The 19,787-nt window shown below is 44.4% G+C and overlaps 1 protein-coding gene across 1 annotated transcript; it reads right to left on the bottom strand.

Moving 5' to 3' along the window:
• Positions 1–3,419: 3,419 nt before the first annotated feature.
• Positions 3,420–17,910, bottom strand: LOC119394620 (degenerin-like protein asic-2). Its single transcript, XM_037661938.2, has 13 exons — positions 17,729–17,910; positions 16,443–16,500; positions 15,645–15,781; positions 14,753–14,865; positions 13,619–13,779; positions 12,610–12,708; positions 11,770–11,884; positions 10,971–11,043; positions 9,826–9,871; positions 9,268–9,290; positions 9,101–9,176; positions 7,856–7,998; positions 3,420–3,700 (listed from the first exon to the last, which is right to left on the bottom strand). The coding sequence occupies exons 1-13, from the start codon at positions 17,908–17,910 to the stop codon at positions 3,619–3,621; spliced, it is 1,308 nt and encodes a 435-aa protein (XP_037517866.1). The 3' UTR covers positions 3,420–3,618.
• Between the last annotated feature and the right edge of the window lie 1,877 nt (positions 17,911–19,787).

Raw genomic sequence — 19,787 nt, 5'->3', positions numbered from 1 at the left:
ATACAACCAAATGGTGGCTGTACGGCGCTTCGTTCGCATGACTGCATGCAACGTGATCTCCGGAAAGTTTTCTTTTAACACGAAAAGTGTTTTATGCCGGGGTCCACCAAGACTTTCTGACGCATTTCCATCACGGAAATACGTCAGCAAAATGAACGTCATCAGATGGCAAAGAAAAAAAACTATAAGAAAAAGTTCCGTTCGCAGGAGTCAAACCCGTTACCTCTCTCGGGCCGCTACGATGGTTGGCGGGCGTTTATTTCAATTTTCTGTGACTCGTCGTTGCATTTTGACACATTTACATTTACGTTACTCTGCATATTACGTTACATTTAGAAATGGAAAGTCAGCATATTGAGCTACACCCGCCGTGGTAGCTTAGCACGTATATGGTGTCGCGTTACGAAGCTCGAGGACACGGGTTCGATTCCCGGCCACGGCGGCCGCATTTTTATGGGGTCGAAATGCAAAAAACACCCGTGTGCTTATATTTAAGTGCCCGTTAAAGAACCCCAGGCGGTCGAAATCAATCCGGAGTCCCACACTACGGCGCGCCCCATAATCGTATCGTGGTTTTGGCTCGTAAAACCCGAGCAGTTATATTATTATATTGCGCTACGTAGAACACTTACACTTTAGGATGCAAATTTGGGCGTGATTTTGCACGTTTGGATACGTATGTTCTTTTTGTCTTACATTTTATTTTTATCCTAACAACCAAGTGGAAAGGGGTAGCCTTCGCCTAGAAATGGCGACAACAACCTTCACTGCATTGTTTTACTTTGCGCTTTCATTGTTGGAAAATTGTCTGTTTAAAGTTGTATTTTGCGGTTTTACAGTTGGATGCTTAGACCAGCATCGTTTAACTTACAGCATTGTTTTACTTTTTTTAACTACTGCTGTATTTTATCCAACCTCCATGCACTTATGTCGCTCAAACACATACGTAGCCAGAGTTTCGGGGAACCGCATTTTGTGCCGGTGCGTTAAGTGCGTATATCGAAAAATAACTGAAGTTGCAACCGTAAATTTTCATAAACTAACGTAACTATAAGCATGTGTACAACTAGGTGGTACATAAACGTGACCCGGAAACAAACACAGTTCAGTAACGTTGCACATAACTTAGCATAATCCAGCACAATGCACCACTGGCACGATGAGCAATGGTAGCCATTACTAATTTACCCCGACTGCAACCGTAAAGCTCTACAGCTACTAAGCATCTCCCTAAAAGGTAAGTTAGTAACTGCCTGCCAAACGTAGTAACAGCTGCCGTTACTGGCATTTCGCTTGCAGTTTCAAGCTTTTTATAAATTTTTTTAATGGTGTGGCCCGCCGCGGTGGTCGAGTGATTTATGATGCTCGAGTGCTAACCCGAAGGTCGCTGGATCAAATCTCGGTCGCAGAGGCCGCATTTCGATGGAGGCAGAATGCTAGAGGTCCGTGAGCTGAGATTTAGGTGCACATTAAAGAACCTCAGGTGGTCAAAATGTCCGGGGCCCTCTACTATACGGCGTCTCTCATAATCATATCGCAGTTTTGGGACGCAAAATACCAAAAATTCTTATTATATTATCTTAATGGTACATGCATTCGACGACCTGCCCAACTCTATCCAATCTTATTCATTTCAGCTATGATATCTGATGATACACCTGTTTTCTCTGTATTTCATACTGACCTCTGCATAACTGTTAACTTTACGTCTCCGCTATATTTTTCATTCTATCACTCGTTGCGCAACTCTTAGCTTCCTCGCAAGAGTCAGCACTTTTCTCAAAGTTTCATACCCGCCGGTCTTTATTATAATCGATGCTAATAGGAAAAGAAAGAGACACGAGGTTATCACTAAAAAGCAGTCCGACAATACTTACGTTTCTGAGCGGCTCTTCTTTGCACCTTGCTGTGTGTGTGACGATGTTCGCTTTGCAGGAGACTAACTAGCCGGCGCGCTGAGCACTTGAAGCGGCGCACCGTCCTCACAAATGTCGGCGATCGATGGCCGTCCAGTCCCTGTTTGCGCCTTGTGCTGTCGCAAAGAGGGACACGGCTCGGCGCATGTCGGACCCACAATTGAGCGCGGCACACGTTAATGGAACCCTGGCTGCGGACGCAACTCTCATATTAATGAAATGGCACGGGAACGAACTGTACTTTTCTTTCAGCGCGCATTTCGCAGCCTTCACAGTGCTGCCTCTATACAGTGCGCGACGTAAGTGCGCAGTGCGCTTTTTCTTGAACTTGTGTTTCCCAGCGGTTCTTCCCCGGAATGGGCTTTAAGCGTAGGACGGCAGAATTGTCGGCCTGTCATGTACAATGTCGCTGAGTGTACGCTGCTTGTTCACTGAAGGCCCACAAACGGCATTCGCGGGTCTTGTTTGCTTAATTTTTGGAGTGAATAAACACTTCCTGTTTTTAGTTAGTTAGTTAGTTAGTTAGTTAGTTAGTTAGTTAGTTAGTTAGTTAGTTAGTTAGTTAGTTAGTTAGTTAGTTAGTTAGTTAGTTAGTTAGTTAGTTAGTCAGTCAGTTAGTTAGTTAGTTAGTTAGTTAGTTAGTTAGTTAGTTAGTTAGTTAGTTAGTTAGTTAGTTAGTTAGTTAGTTAGTTAGTTAGTTAGTTAGTTAGTTAGTTAGTTAGTTAGTTAGTTAGTTAGTTAGTTAGTTAGTTAGTTAGTTAGTTAGTTAGTTAGTTAGTTAGTTAGTTAGTTAGTTAGTTAGTTAGTTAGTTAGTTAGTTAGTTAGTTAGTTAGTTAGTTACTTAGTTATCCCGATCCCATTAGGTGCGGTTAATCCTGTAAATCATGGTTACGCGTAACCGAGGTTAACACTATCTGTCTGTCAAAGAGTATTAGTTCGCTGGTAACCGCTGAAAGTTAGCACAGTGTGCCAGTTACAGCTTAGAATAATAACACAAGAAACACATCAATATAGCATTTATTTTTAGATACGAACAATTTTCGACAAGTACGCGCGCACAAGTCAGAATTGTTACGCTCGCATAAAGCTATATCTAAAACACAAGGCGCAGTGCAACGAAGACGCTGTTTACATGTGTGGATTTAGATGTACGCTACGAAAGCCGAATGATGGAAGTCAATCCGCAGTACCCAGTACGCCGTGCTTCGTAATCAGATCATATAACTTTGGGCTAACAGTCGGATGGACGTCAACATTTCCTATCACATACCTCCCTAGAGTGCTAAAATATCTCGCTCTATAGCTCTATAGTGTAAGCTCAGTATAGTGAAAGCCTCTTAGGAAAGGTCAGGAGGTGAAAATTGACAAAGGTTGTGTAATATCACCCGGCATATATATTATGCATGGGCTCCGGAAACTGTTTTTTAGCTCTCTCTCTCTCTCTCTCTCTCTCTCTCTCTCTCTCTCTCTCTCTCTCTCTCTCTCTCTCTCTCTCTCTCTCTCTCTCTCTCTCTCTCTCTCTCTCTCTCTCTCCTCTTTCCGACACATATATTTATTTTCCTCAACCCTGTGCAGGGTAGCAAACTGTTACTAGCACCAGGTTAAACTCCCTGCGTTTTCTTCTCATCTCACTCTCACTCTCTCTCCCACACGCTGTGTTCTTGCAAAATTGTTTGGCATATATAAGAAAAGAAAGTCATTCTAATACGGCCCCATCCCCAGCGCTCGAACACGGTGGTTAAGCAGGCGCGACGTGTGGATGGCGTCTTGTTTCGTGGCGTTCCTGCGAAAAAAGAAAGACGCTTTGTTTGTCGCTCTGTTAATTCGGGAATCAAGCTTAACTGAAGACCGCTTTTACTGGAAGCGTGCAACGTTAAAGGCACACTAAAATGAATATTTTTCTGTTATTAGAAAAATTACTATTTCCACAATTCCAAAATCACCGCGCTTGGCGCGAGAAGACGCTTGGTAAGCGAGAAAACGCGCAAAGAGGAAATGCGCGTGCACGGCGACGCACCATGAAATTCTCGCGCCAAACGCCATGACGTCACAGATTTTGGCGGCGTTTACTAGGGCCTACGTAGCTCCTGATAAATAAAAAATGAAGTGCATTGACCTCTAAGGATGGGGGGAGGGGAGGAAGGGGCATATACTTAACATACTAAGTTTCAGGAAATTTCGTTGAACCAATCAGGGTGTCGGAACGAAATGTTTTTCGTTTCGGTTTTAGTTTCGTTCCACCGCAAAAAGTTCCGTTCCGTTTCTGTTCCGGAACGAAAAAATAATGTTCCGTAACGGTTCGTAACGTTTTTTTATGGAAAAATTTGAAGCTAAAGTAATCATTAAAAAAAACATTTGATTTGTGATGTAGTTACTTGCCTTCCTCCTAAGAAAGTGGGACAAGGGTAAAACACGTTCTTCAGAGAAGCGGAAGTAACTGTACATATGAATTCCTATCAACTAGCACAAACCAGTATACCCTTCAAGGTCATTTTATTTATTTTTTCCAAATTCAATCACAATTTTAGTGGGCTCAGTGCTTTGTGTCATGGGAGTGAGCACGATCTCAGAAGCAGCACGTCACTGAGTGCACTCTGTGATGTGCGAGACCGCTGTTTTGATAAAAAGATTGCCAGGCCTGCGCGGAGTGTGCAGCACAGTCACAGCGAAAGTTGGAAGAGCGGACTTTGTAGAGCCCGTTGTAGAGTCTCTTGGGGCAGCTGATACAAGTACACATGCAGGGTACCCACTACTCCATAAATCATCGTAATTTTTCTGAAGTACCGAAGTTCCCACTATGTCATTTTTCGTGATTCTTCGGAGAATCGTGGTAGCCGCTACACATCTGTAAGGCATTATGTGCGCTTTGTGCTGTGGCTGATGACGATGAACTATGGCTGAGCACCTTGCAGTGGGTGGGAAGCATTAAACCACACACTCTTTGTGGAATTAGCATTGTGTGATGGCTGGTTGTCGTTTTACTCTTCTGCCACGCTGTATTACCTATGTTAACACGATTCCTTGCCCGACATGACGCCTGTATAGAGTATTTTTGCGAAGGAGTTATAAGCACCAGCGTGGCACTGTGGTGGAAGACTCGAATGCCACGCAGGGGACGCGGGTTAAAATCCCATCCGATCCTAGAAATTTGTTTCTCATTTTATTTTTTCTTACTTCACGCGATAGTGGTCACGGACACGGGCGGCGGCGGGCAACTATGGTGCCAAAATCAGCTGTTCTTATCTCATAAGAGCCTTCGCTGTAACAAACTTCAGCGCCGACAATGCCCTCTCCACTTTGGCCTGCGTGACAGGCCCGCAAAAGTCCACTTGCGCTAATATCAACATCTCTGGTTGCCACTATTTTCGTTTTTCGCACAATTTCAACATATCTTTGCTTTGGAATTGCTGCCTGAGGTACGCGTTAATACTGTACCCTGAGATATGCTCACATTGCATGAGCTCAGTTGTTCCGGACTGCGAAGTTTTCTCGTGAATAGAAAAACGATTGAACAAATTTCGGTTTCACTCCGGAACGAAATAATAGATAAAGTCTCGGTTACGTTTTCGTTCCGGTGAAAAATATCGTTTTTTTTTCGTTTTTCGTTTTCGGTTTTCGTTCCGTTCCGACACCCTGGAGCCAATGTTACCAAAATACGACTAATGCACTTTGAAATCCGTAACGTCACGAACGGAGATTTCGGCGAGACATTTAAAAATGGTACTTTCATGTTGATTTCCTCCTGTAATAAACTTATTATGGTGAAATTAACGAGAACACTTTATCAATCTGAACCGATTCGTTGTTTCACTTTATTGTCAATTCGACGAAAGAATCGTTCCAATCCCCGTTAGTTCCAGGCTTCGTCTCTAGCTGGCACTTATACCCATTTTTTGTTAAAGTCCCTTAATAATAGAAAGTAGCGACACTCTCCTCCATATCGTTTCCCTAGTGTCCAACCCTCCTCTCCCAAGTGTTGCGCCACTTTCCTATCAAGAATGCTATGTCACGCTGATAACGCGTGCGTTTCCCGGGCGACGGCCCGTGAAGCGGGTACGTGGAAGGCGGGAGAGGAGGGTGTTCGGCGTGGCGGCTCGGTTAAAAGAAAGACGGTACTTTCCCAAAAATATCCAGGGACTTTATTTTTTCTACGCGTGTGGTACTGCTGTATTATCACGGGGTCGTGACGTCGACGAAAGGTAGCAGTCGGCGTGTCCAAGACGAAACTTTTTATTTGGCCGAACTTGTGGCCGGGAAACGAAAAGTCAAACTACAGCAATACACACTGTATCCTGATAGCGGCGAACAAAGCGTTGGCCGTCGGTAAAACTGCTCATGGCTTGGACGGGCCGTCTTTTATACATCACGCACCGAACTTTCCAGTCTTATCACTGGTAGTCGCGCAAGCTCTGGAATAATCTAGATCGCGCATCCTGCGCGCAATCTTAACAAAGTGATCTACTACAATCGCGAAGCTTCTCGAACACTGCGGCGCGGTCGGCGTCGAGCGTTGCTAACCGTCCTTGCGGGTCAAGCCGGAATAAATCAAAATAAAACAACAAGCGGCCGTGGCAATATAACCGACCCTTCGTACACCCGATGTATCACCAGAAGTCATCAGTGGCACTACATGCTACCTAACAACAACGTTAGGAGGAGCATTTTTTCTCAACGGCCTGCTTTAATTTCGGTTTTGATGGCGTTCTTGCTCACATAAGGTTATTTCTGCGTTCTCATGCAACTTAGCTATCCTTGTGAAATAAACGAACAAAAATTCTGAGCAACCCTTCTCCCGATAAGAACCGAAAATCCTCAGAGGCACCCCTGAGACCGGCTGTTTTTGTTTCTGCCTCTTTGTAGTTGTTGTTATGCCTCAATAATCTTTTTTAACGACCGAGTGACACTCGTTTCTTTTACGATCGCTACCTGTCGAGCACTTACTTCCAGTTTTCCGAATATTCAAAAAAAAATCTTCTAAAAAAATTACAGCATATCCACGAGTGAATGTTGAAGAGCTTGGGCGCAGCTCCTGAAGCAATCATGGTCTCGGGATTCGCTTCTCGTTGAGCCCGTTTCGCAGCGGCGTCCTTGGCGCGCACCGTCAAGCGAGCGCTGCGAAACACTGCCGCCAAGCGAGCGCCCGCCGCTGCACATCGTCCATGCTCCGCCAACGATCCGACATGTACGGCGACGATCCAGGAGAATGAGAGAGGCGCTCGCTCCCCGCGCTAGCCACCCTACCCGCGCATCCCCGCACAGCCCGCGCAGCAGCCAATCGGAGAGCAGCGGCACTTCCAGCGCCATCTAGTGTCGATTCACACAAGCGCCATATTGCACACAATTCTATTGGACCAACGCCATCTAGGAAATGAGACGAGAAATGGTGATGACGACACAGATTGTGTACAGCGCCATCTAGAATATCGTCCCTGAACTGCAGTTTGTATGTACTTCTATGAGACAGCGCCATCTATTGCATCATACGGGAGATCCGTTTACGCCGGACAACGGAGACGTGACAAGGTTAGACTAAGAGGAGCTACGCCCCTAAAAGATTACACTGTTACGAAATTGATGGTAGTGGTTCGAGTGGATACATACGATATCCAAACGTAAGGTACTTAGGATAAGGGTCAATTAACTTTCAGTATAGTTAACTGAATCAGTTCATTGAAAGAGCAGACGGTTCTCTCGTGAACAGCTGGGGTCTTTGCGGCCCCTGGCGGAGCGGATCTGAACCACGCGCTCTTTTCTACGTGGCATCCGAGATCCGCTTCGGCAGCGCTACGAAAAACAGTGAACATAAGGAATATACCGGGGCACACGAACGCCGACGTGCGAGCGCAAGTGCCAGACACCTAAGTCAAGAATTAGGGTCGCCTCCCGTTTGTAAAATCTTATCATCTGCTGGTGCACTGACGTGTCCGTGCTTATATACCTTGGAATCTTTATGGACGTCACTCTGTCGCTTCCGAAGAAGAAATCCAGGATATTTTCCTCCAAACCCTTGAGAATTGAGAGCAGTGAGAATCCGAGCCACATTCCTAGGTAACCGCCCATGTAGCCGAATGCTTCCACAATCTGGCAAAGATTGAAGATTAAAATGTGACGCAAACGATGCTGCGATGTGAATGGAAAATAATTATAATAGTAACACTAAGTCGTACGAAACAGTAATTTCAGGTCATACGCCATAAGTTAACATACAAGGTCACGCGCGTCTCACCCTGTCTTTAAAATCGCAGTAATGATTTTCGAGCCCTTAAATTACCACCACGCGCATATCATAATGTTCCGTATGGTGCTCTCACGTTTATATTTTGTCTGTTGTATTCTGGCGGTGCCGCTGCCCGCATTTATGCACACGTTCAAAAACAATGTTCACGGCTTCTAGGTTGCTGCAACTTTGTGCGTGTGTGCGTGCGTGTATGTGTATATATGTGTGTGTGCGTGTGTGTGTTGTGTTGAGAGAGAGGGAGAGAGCTCCAGGATCTCCTGTGCTCTAGCAAGTCCACAACGAATGATACCTGTACGTGTTCTACGCCATTGTCCAACAAGACACACACGAATAGAGCGCAATACATTTTCAGTTTACTATAAAATAATTAGCACATCGCACGTAGGTAAATGGACATAACAATGAAGTACGTTCAAGAGACTGCAGTGATCACTTTTTGCTCTCTCGTATCACCATCGATGTAGGGCACGGGTACTGCAAATAGCCGGCGTTGTAGAGGGGTACCCGTGTCAAAGATCAACATTGCAGCAGTTCGCCCAGCGCTTTGCCATTTGCTACTGAGTACCGAGCAGCAACTGCGAAGGTGTCCCTTAAGGAATGCACTAAAGAACAGTACGGGTGATTTGGTGCATTTCCCGAAGAAGTCGCCTGCCCAAAAAGTCGCGCGTTTCGTCTATTTCTTCTACGGTGCTTCGACGTGACGTCGTAAAGTAGGTAGGCAGTGTACGTCAGGATTTAGCGATTTCCTTTGTTCCTTGCTTCGGAAGGGCTCCGCAAATCGGACTTGTTGCGGGATCACGTCTTAGCTTCCCTTGGCGCCCACTTAGGGTGCGAGAGGCACGCCGACGTAAAGCGAGAAAGTTTAATAACGAGGAAGGAGAAAAGAGAGATCAGGACGTGAGGCAGATAGCCGGCAACTCACCGTAAACGACCAAAGTCACTCACCGTAAGATTAGGCTCGTAGACGAAGATCTTCTGCGTGTCCGAGGAGAACTTTACGGTCAGACCGAAAAGCTTGGCCCTTACAATGAAAACAACAATACGGTCACTCCACTGTCGAGAAACGTGTTGTTGTTTTTTTTTTAGTGTACACAGAACTTTGTTTTCCTTACTCGTCGCTCGTTAACAACTTGAACTGGAAAATAAGAGAAGAGAAAAAAACGAGAACATCTGTCAGAAGGGCGCGAACTGCCAGACCCTAAACGTGACTCGTTTTTTTTTTTTTACTTCTTTTGTCTGTGTAAGACATACTCAAATTTCAAGGCGCAACAAAAAGAAGTCGAGAAAAACATTTTTAGATACTTCTTTTAATGGACTGTAGTCTTGAAACCAGACCAAGAATGCGAACACAAATATATATTTCCGCTAACACTGCAAATAGAGCTTTAAAACACCTAGCGCTCCAACATGAGCTATCTGGGTGCTAAGCTTAGTCGCCAACAAAAAAACTCATCAGATTCTGCAAATTCAGAAGCTTACTTTCAAGCTATACGTTTTCTGTTAGTGGATCAAGCTTTATCCAGATGGACCTATGCGGGCGAATGGGAGAGATGCTGTGCTGCTCATACGTCTCGTGCATCATTGTCCATATTTTGTGGATTTGTTGCGCTATTCAGTTTCATGAAATCCGAACTCTGCTAACATTAATTAGAACTCAGCCTTCTACTTACCGATGCGACACCCATACCCGTGAGTCGAACGTCGTACGCAGTGTCCCTATTGAAGAGGGCGAGAATCAGAACGAAGACTACGTGGTGTATACGTTCGTACAGCTGGATGTTTGGAGCAAGTTTCGCTCAAATTGCTGAATGCACCACGATGTGAGTTGCTCACGACTGCTCAGTGCGGACGCTAGTTTCTGTTCACTCATTTTTTATTTATTTATTATTAGCCCTTTGAGACGCTTTGTACACAATTGTGTACAACACATGTTTTTGCTAGTTGTGTCGACTAGTGGCGAAGAAAGCATTACATGCATCGACCTTTTGATAAATTGAACATCCGGCGTAATAAACGCGTGTCTTCATCTAACTTCATTTTGCAGCGTACTGTTGAATATAGTCACTCGGCTGAAGGCGTTACCATGTTCGACGAGCAGTTCGACGAGCCCCTACCCGCGAGCCACGACAAAAGTATAATTTTTCTTCGCTCAAAATGAGCATGACCGAAAACAAATTCGCACTGTATTTCTAGCCTGTGATTTGATTCTATTTACGCAAAAACAGAGCATGACTGACTTGAGAATAAATAGGATAAATAGCTTTAATAAGGATTAATTACTATGACACGCATAAATCAGCGTATTATGACATTATTTTTGTTAAAATAGAATATCTAGTGCCTTGAAATAATCTTGTGTCAACTTGACGCATTTGCAGACAACTCTTCATAGGTGGCGTCTGAAAGGAATAGTACCCTCAAGGTACCTGCACTACATTATCGAAGGGTGCCCGCAACGCTCACTGGTGTTGGACGAGTTAAATTATCATAGCTGGGTTGACTAGAAGTCCGGGAAGCACCTTTCAATAAGTTTTATTCAGTTGCTTTCCCTGTCCTGTTCTTCCCTGTTTTCCTGTGAAGGCAGAATTCTGACCTGGCTTCCAATTGAGCGAAGTGTCAGGATGCGTCCGTACGTCCTGGTCCGTTTTGCAGCTATACACAATCCAAACACTGGGCTTAGTTAACCCTTCACAAACGGGCCTTACACGCACCGCGGATGCTGCGACAGCACCACGAAGGCGACGGCAGAGACGCGCCTGGATTGGCCGTATAACTAACTTATACCGCAATAGAAGCAGAAATCAGCAGTACTCACATACACGGTGCGCGGCACTTCTTGTGGCACGGTTTGAAAGTGTTGTTCTTACTGAGGGACGCCACACAAACCTCTGAAGAAGAAAAACGAGCTATTAAACTGGTTCGTTATTCATCCACGCTTCTTCTTTTTTTTTTTTTTTTGGGGGGGGGGGGGGGTCTACGCTTTTCAGTGTCTATGCAAGCGAGAGATAATGCATCAGTGTGGACTTTTTCCGAAAGACGACACCATTCGCTGAGGCGAAACAAAGTATTTCTTGCAGCACACGCGTAGAAACCGTTGCAATAGCCCTGTGGTGGCGCATGTGTTCTTTGTGTGAGGTGGTCTTTCATAATTCGACTCATATGCCTGTGTGTATACATGATATGACTTGTGCACTTATTCTACATAGTCTCCCATGCAGTGCAGCAGTAGCAAGAATTCTTTAAATTTACACAAGAAAGTCTGTGTGCTGCGGGGGGGGGGGGGGGGGGGGGGGGTAGTGCCTTGCATTGTTTCAGGCCCCTGCTTCCATGTGGTTGTGTACATTTCGAGCTACTTCTCGTTGTAAGTAGGTCTTTGGTTGTAGCTTCTTGCTACAAACGGGTGGCTGTCCATTATCCCTTTCATAACAGTTCCTAACAACACTATAGTCTATGAAGGAACTGTTGCACAGCATCGAGGTTTGGCCGCGATATTTGTTCCCTAATGATCAATCTCCTACCACGAACTTGAAGAAAATAGTGTTTATAAAGAATATTTTATCAGTTTTAGCCTATTTTGTGCTTGAGATTCCTTTACAGAAAATTTTGCTCCTTACCGGCGGCGCCCGGTTCACATGCCCTAGCTCCAAAAGCACCAGCGAAAGCAAGCGCAGGGTCCACGCAGCCGCAGTGTTTTGCTTGGAGCCTCATTTCACAATCCTGAAAACAAGTCTGGAAACAACCAACAATCTCGGACTATAGACATGGCAGTGAAACAGAACTCTGTAGATGCTGAGCTGGCAGTTAATACCTCGAAGCATTCCGTTTCATGTCACCTATAGTAGAAACTGATTACGCAGCGAGAGGAGTCTAGAAATGATTTTTTAGAAAGAATAAAAAAATAAGGAAAACGAAATTAAACATTGCTTGTCACGGATTAAATGCCCTTTTTTTTTTATTGGGAGCCTGAAGTGGGAATTTGGAAAGAATGCAACTTAATTCAATTTGACGTTTCTTTTTTTGGAGAATTTTTTAAATGAATATTGCCTGAAAGCTCGTTAAATGTCTTGACTGTATCCACGATCCTTGTAGGAGGGCAGTAACGAAATGAAATATTAGAGCGCGAACAAGTATTTATTTATTTATTTATTTATTTATTTATTTATTTATTTATTTATTTATTTACCTCGAAGGCTCCAGAAGGAATATTGCGTGATGGAAGGAGACTAAGCAAATAGCAAATAAAATGAGTAAAAAGAAGTTATACAATGCTAGCTGGTAACGACGGTCGAAAAACAGATTTAGTATTTGTGTCAGTTAATGTGAAACGATGTATAAGTGACAAGAATCGGGCACAAAATTATTTTCATAATATCTGCGTATGCATCTCTCCGATAAAAAAAAAAAAAGGAAGTGAAGAAATCACATGCCGTGCGTTTACGATGTTTGACACTCACGTCTTGATTTAAGTATCCACCATACGCCCTGCTCTTTCCATGCCTTGCGTAGTCAGTGCACTTGGACGCATAAGGTGGTGGCAAGCGCTTCACCGTTTGCTGTTCGCGAGTTGAAGAATATCAATGTATTGAAGAAGGTGTCGTGTACACGGGTGAGAATTTGGCTGTTTTGACGTAATGGGTGTACAATATGACAGAGCAGCCACAAAGCTTTTTTTTTTCTTGCTGTTATTTAGGCCATGTTATTCGTCTGCCTCGTTAAAGTGGTTATTGCACAGTCGTTACACGTCAGAGCTACTAATTAACAAAACCTGCACTATATCTGCGGCTGTATATTTCGACTCATGTTTAACGGATATATATACATGACTTTAAAAAACGTTATAACAGGCATACTCTGCAGGAGTAAAAGGCAACAATATGTTTCCAGAGGTTGTGCAGGCAACTCATTAGAATATTTTCCATTGTACTCGGTAGAATAGAACTGATTAAATTTGTCAAATGTACTTATTTTTATTGAGAACGTTACATACCACTAGCATGTTTTTTATTTAGTTTAAGAAGAATCAACATGTTACAAATAAAAGTGGCCCTTCCGCATGTGTTACTCATTGTAACACATGTTGTTTTTGTTGTTGTTTAGTAATTTCACACAGAGGGGAGGACAGGCGTAGATTGTATGAGTAGACAGCTATCCCAATGTGTATTTAAGAAATTGAACACACACAGACACGCATGTGTGCGTGTGTGTGTGTGTGTGTGTGTGTGTGTGTGTGTGTGTGTGTGTGTGTGTGTGTGTGTGTGCGCGTGCGTGTGCGTGCGCGTGCGCGTGTGCGTGCGTGCGTGCGTGCGTGCGTGTGTGTGTGTGTGTGTGTGTGTGTGTGTGTGTGTGTGTGTGTGTGTGTGTTGTGTGTGTGTGTGTGTGTGTGTGTGTGTGTGTGTGTGTGTGTGTGTGTGTGTGTGTGTTCTACAGCCCACATTCCTTCAGTGACGACAAAATTGCACGCACCTGCGTCACAGAGAGAACGTATTCGACACCGGTCTCTCCCACGATAGCCGACAGCTTGTCTGGGGGGCATGTCTCAGGTCTGTGCACAATCACAGGAAACCTGTTCGAGTCTTCGATGGCCGCCGACGTTCGTGTGCTCCAGTGCGCATTCAGTTCGAGCTCTAAATGAATGAATGAATGAATGAATGAATGAATGAATGAATGAATGAATGAATGAATGAATGAATGAATGAATGAATGAATGAAGTACCTGTCGTAACTAAGCAGCAAGCATAAGAGCGTCAGCAAGCATCGAGCGTCATCGACGCAGATAGGAAATCACAGCATCTCAATTCCACGAGTCTAAAAGGCAGGCTTGAAAGTATGGACGAAAAGAGAAAACCAGGTAGCACAAACGCTGGTTTGCGTTGTCCTGCTCGATTGCTTTTTGCCTGCGTTTGTGCGCTCGTCATTGCATAACATGTATACCTTTACTAATTTGCTCGACTTTTCGGCTTGTTCCAGATCTATGTTCCGTTTTGCCTCTGGCTGATGTGTTTTACCGTACCTTTTTTTTCTGTGCTGCTCACTTCTGTTTCGTTAAATCACGACATACTCATGTCACGTTGCTTTCTTTTTTGTAGTACACTGTAGTGAAGTAATGCCGAGTGGTTAATGCCTACGTATGATTGACGGCTTTATTCCTAGAAGTCTGAGCGAGATTGGACACTATAAAAGTAGATAGGAGACTAAAGGGGCAAAATGAAAATAGAAATGTTCTCTGTAAAAAAAAGGAAAGAAAAAAACTAAAACTACACACATTGTGTTGATGCTGCCACATGAACCTCAATGTAGTACATTAAACAATGTTCCAACGTATGCATTTAACAGGCACGAAAAGCTTGATACTTCAGTCATATGTCAGCTTAGCTTCGGAAAGATTCTGTACAAGAATCACTGAAAGGCTGAATAAAAAAGAAAAGAAATCTGCCTACAACCATCGCTATAATACGTCATTCTTCTTTATGTACGACGATCGTTCGTTCGGATAAGATCATCTGATCGTCTAGTGAGAGAATTTTCCTTTTTATGTTACACACCATTCACATGACAACGCGAGCTTCGTTGTTCGAGCGTGGTACATCACCGACTCACCCCACGTCCAAGGCGCCTTGCACTGGAGAAATGTGCTCCCATGTTCTGCGTATTCTATCAGGTCCAGGGTGTAACACATGTGGTTCGGGCGGCGGAAGTACGTGCGCATTATGCTGCGTTCAGAGAGGTATACAGGTATAGTCAAGATTTAGATATACAGAGGTATACAACTTTACAGACTTGAAGTAATCAGCTGGGGCCCATCGAAGAACGTCCCCGCAGCAACAGTGCCGGAAAGGAAACTTGAACTCCTTAGGGCAAGTTCCCTTTCCTTTTAGGGCAAGCTCTATAGGGTCACAAATCGGGAAGACAAGCTTTCTTGCCAAGCATCGCCGCAAGAGACATCCCTTGTTCAACTACTTTTGATTACATGACCTGGCGCTCTTTGGTCGCCACTGTCCCTTGCGCCATAAAATACAATATATCATCATCATACTTTTGATTACTACAGAGACACAGCGCTCAGTTTCTTCGCTTTTATATTTTTTTTTCTTAAAGTCAGCAAGTTCTCATACTGAAGAAATACAAGGAGCATTTTTGACGTTGTGTCCGGTCTCAGAAGCTCAAAAGTTTATGGTCGGCTGATATTATATCCGTTCGATAGCATTGACGGTGACAGTTTCTTTTCTTGTTTTAATGAAGTGCTGGCATCAACTTTCTGCGTGTGAAAGTCCCTTTACCTTGTTTTTCTCTTTCCGTTTTCTGGCAACCACAATCGCTAACTTCACAGAGTAGGATTGTGCGAATGCTCAAAATTTAGAACACGCATCGAATAATCTTTAAAGAGGCGTGCAACACCTTTTCAAGTAATCGCCGATGAGCTCACTATCGATGCTTGTAACAAACTCATGTCTTACTCACTGTGACACCAGCATGAATGCATCTAACGTACTTCTCTTTGCAGGGGATGGCTGAGCACGTTGGATCGGTGGAGCGCAGGTAACATTCAAACATGTCGCCCGCGGACATGGACACCTTGTCCTGTGCCTCCAGGTCGTGCACCAGCACCGACAGTCGGCCGGGGCGAGGCTTGGGATTATGTCAGGAGGGAAAAAAAACCACAAGCGATATGGTACAATGCGTGCAGTCTCGCGATGCTATCGCGAAATGCCAGGCGTGCGACATTCACCAAAATCGCAGGGCTAAATAATTTAACGCTAGTAGATTTTGCCACCGGTGTCATGACATGGTCCAGCAATCGTAGGCGCGCGCTAATTTACTAGAAAATATCTCATTATTTACACGCCCGGAAAATGCTTTGAAGAGCTTCACGCGGCTCGAACAGCAATATCGCTGCTCATCTAAGAGCTTGCTCAGAAAATTTTAACAGCACAGCCGTGTAAGCCGACCGTTCGTCCGTGATGAGCGAACAGGAGCTAGACTATCATCACCATCATAAACGGACACGCGCTCTCTTCGCTCCCACAGCATCTTCGCTCCCACATCAACTCCCACACATCTTCGCTCCCACAACACGTGCGCCGAAGAGAAAGAGAAAGGGAAGAAATACACAGAGAGAGAAAGATATAGAACAAAACAGAGACATAAAAGAGATAGAAAGAGAAAGAGAGGAAGAAAGAAAGAAAGAAATGAAGAGAAACAAGGCAGGGTGCCCAGCTCCGCACTTAATTCAGGCTTGGAACCACTAGTGCGACGATGCCTTAATTTCTCTTTTTTCCTGCTTGCCTACCTGATAGTTATCGTCGCAGTTGTTCTTTAACAGGGTGCAGTAGGCAGACTTGTTAATCCTAAAAGAAAGCAACAGACTGATTGGTTAAGGTTAGCGATTGAGATTTTGACCCATGGATACCTAAAGGCCTACCTTAGAAGATTAATTACTATGCAAGAAGCCGAAAGTAAAGGTCAACAGTTTCGCAAGAGTTTATAATTCACAGCAGCCTCTCACAGCAGTGAGGAGTTTGCATACGAATAGATGGCTAACTATTACCAGCGAAAGTGAAAAAAATGCATAAGAAATATTGGCTGAATGGCATGTGGAAAGAAAGTCCCGATTCGAGAACAGCGACCTAGTGATGAGATTAAAACGAAAAGCGTATAATTAATGTAATGTATCCCAACTAACTTTCCGAGGGGTATCAAGGATAACAAAGAACTTCAAAGCAAGCTAAGGTCTCTGCTAAGGGTATTGGGATGCAAAGTAGCTGACGTAACGTTTTGATGCAGGAATGTGGCAGATAAAACGTGGCCACTTTGAACTGAGTTTAAGAGAGAGTAAATGAGAAACGAATAGATTGCGCACGTCGTCTAGAGCAGGTAGTCAGTGGGCTATTCACTTCGCTATAATAATAGTGAAGGGGAACGCGCACTAGAAGTGCGAAATAGAGGGCGAAAAAAAAAAGATTGAAGTTTCGTGATAAGAAAATCCACAAGTCGAGCGCCTGCCCTCTCTGCCCCGCATTTCTACCCCGTCTTTCGCACTTCACTTGACCAAAATTAACCAGGTAAACAGCTTCGAGAGGCATTCGTCCCGTGGAGTACCTCAGTATGAAAATAATGGAGATCATGGGAAAGAAATCATTCAGAGTAAAAACCCAACACTTCGCAAACGGTATGCCCGTACCCGACCGTATACACCTAATAAAAACGACGCCTACGCCCTTTGACAAAAGATAGAGATATTGAACCAATAATATAGTTAAACTACGTACCTCAAAATTTCATTGATATTTCGCTCGCGCGCGTTTAATGAAAGAAACCGATGCCTTTTCCGATGTATTCACTATATGACTATAGTTTGCACAGTTATGACTATTTAATGTTGCTTTGCTGCCATTTTTTGTACTTATCGACATGTGATTTTCCAACAGGCCCCTTTCAGCCATGTGCTATGGGACCTCCTGCTGTATATGTACCCCCATGTATATATATATATTACATTGCGAATAAAGATTTCATTGATTTGGATAATCCACACCTAACGACCACAAAAGGAAAGGGCTGCGTAGGTCGACTTGCCAGTTTTCCGTGCAGACGGTGAGGGCTGGGAACATGATTCCCTTCTGCAGTTCTTCGACGACTGTGACGGAGAACGGGTACTGGAAATACATCTTCAGGATGATACCCGTCTGCCAAAGGAAACCGGTGAGCGAAACGAGCCATATGGCTGCGCGCACCACGCCACGTTCTGTTACGTGCATCTGCGAAAAGACGATTAAGCGACGCTTTTAACAGTACACTGAAGAGCACGAAACTTCAAGTAGCGTGCACTTCAGATAGACCCAGTTGAAGCAAGGCCCAATCTTGATGCAATGTTTTTCATTTTGCCGTCGTTACAAAAGAAGAGTTACGCATATCTCTCGGAGTTAGCCTATCACAGATAGGCGTAACTCGACGTAGTTGTAACGACGGTGACATCGAAACTGGGACTTTCTTCCGCTTGGTCGTGAATCTAAGAGGTAGGAAGACAGCAGAGTGAATCAAGAGGACAAACAGGTATAGCCTAAATGGACCTGGGCAGGTCACGTCATTAGAAGGGCAGTTAGAACGTCGGAATGGATACCAAAAGATAGGAAGTGACGCCAAGGAGGGCAAAGGGTTAGGTGGAGCGACAAAATTAAGAAATGTGGAAGCATAAAATGGAATCAGCTCCCGCAGGATAGGGTGGGTTGGAAACCATTGGGACAGGCCCTTGTCCTGGGCAGTGGACATGAAAGACCGATGAAGACGACGATGATAACAACGTAAAGTTCTAACAAGCCAACCTTCCAAGCGCACAATGTGTAGCGGTTTCGCAACACTACAAGTCCTTTCACCGAAGGTTCACTAAGCCGTGCGGTCATCATGAAGTCATGCATCGAGTGCTCGCCGCACTCCGTCCTAAGTTAAATTTGTGTGTTCGGGTATTGACGCGCAGTCGTTTTATGCGCCCGTGCGACCCTTGCCAATGTGTGTTGGGTGTAAGTAAGGGGTTGAGACACCAGAAACCATCGGTGTGGCATCAAAAATGGTAATGAAGAACATAAAAACTTTAGCGTCGTATATACTATGTGGATGCCAGTCGCCGAGTACCGCCGATTGCAGAGACTAGCAAAGGACATCCTTCAAGAACTCATTTCGTGATATGCTGTATCTTCTAGTAAAAAAAACTGAAGCGGCAAGCACAGGTGCTTGTCTCACTGCAGCTGCAGTCAGAAAATCTTATCCCTACTTGACTTCTAGAGGTGCTCCGGCCTGCCACAAAGGTACATAGGAGAATACAAATAATCAGCGTGACACTGACGGTACGAGAACAGTCAACGCGTATAAAGCTGTGCAGTCGCAATGAAAAGATACATTAACTGTATTCCGACGTTTTAAAAGGCCTACAAAAAGCGGTGACGCAGTGCCAGCATTGGTAATCAGCTTACGTTGAGCAGACCCTGATCGGTATGGTAAGCGAGTGCGCCGAGACCAGACTTTCCAGCAAATGCCGCAGCCGCTTAACTTGCCTGCTTCTTTCAGTCCTTTAAAGCAGTTCTGAAAACTGTCAATAAATAAATTAGGCGCACTTACATAAAAATACACAAATCATGAAAGCAGCAAACACAGTTCCATCGATGCCAGGCGCGCTAGCAGGCAGAAAGGCAAATACTCTGACGAGGAGTCAAAAATCAAGATTAACATACAGAACACGCAAGGGACCATGTATACAGCCCAGAGAACACGGCAAAATCGACTTCAGTAAAAACTAAGACCTGCTAGGGGATGTTCAAATAAAAAAATGAAAGAAAAAAAGGCCACATACATGACGACGACATGCACTGCCACAAAAACAACCGCGGTGTGCGTGCTTTAGCGGTAAGGGATGCCTCTATAGTTACTCTTCAGAACACACGGTCAATCTGAGCTCGGCGACGTTCAGAAAATATTCTTGCGAAGCACAAGGAACGATAGCTTTCGAGTTTTGGTCATTAGGCCAGGGGACGATGTAGCAGAAATTGGTCAGCCCGCGAGCAAGGTGAATGGAAGGTGATGCAGGACGATCAATCCTTCGCTTCCATTCACCTTGGAAGAAAGAAAGAAAGAAAGAAAGAAA

This window comes from Rhipicephalus sanguineus, chromosome 5 (genome assembly GCF_013339695.2).
Source record: "Rhipicephalus sanguineus isolate Rsan-2018 chromosome 5, BIME_Rsan_1.4, whole genome shotgun sequence".
Taxonomy (NCBI): domain Eukaryota; kingdom Metazoa; phylum Arthropoda; class Arachnida; order Ixodida; family Ixodidae; genus Rhipicephalus; species Rhipicephalus sanguineus.
Note: the sequence above shows the minus strand (reverse complement) of the source record. Positions and strands in the feature narration are given on the sequence as shown.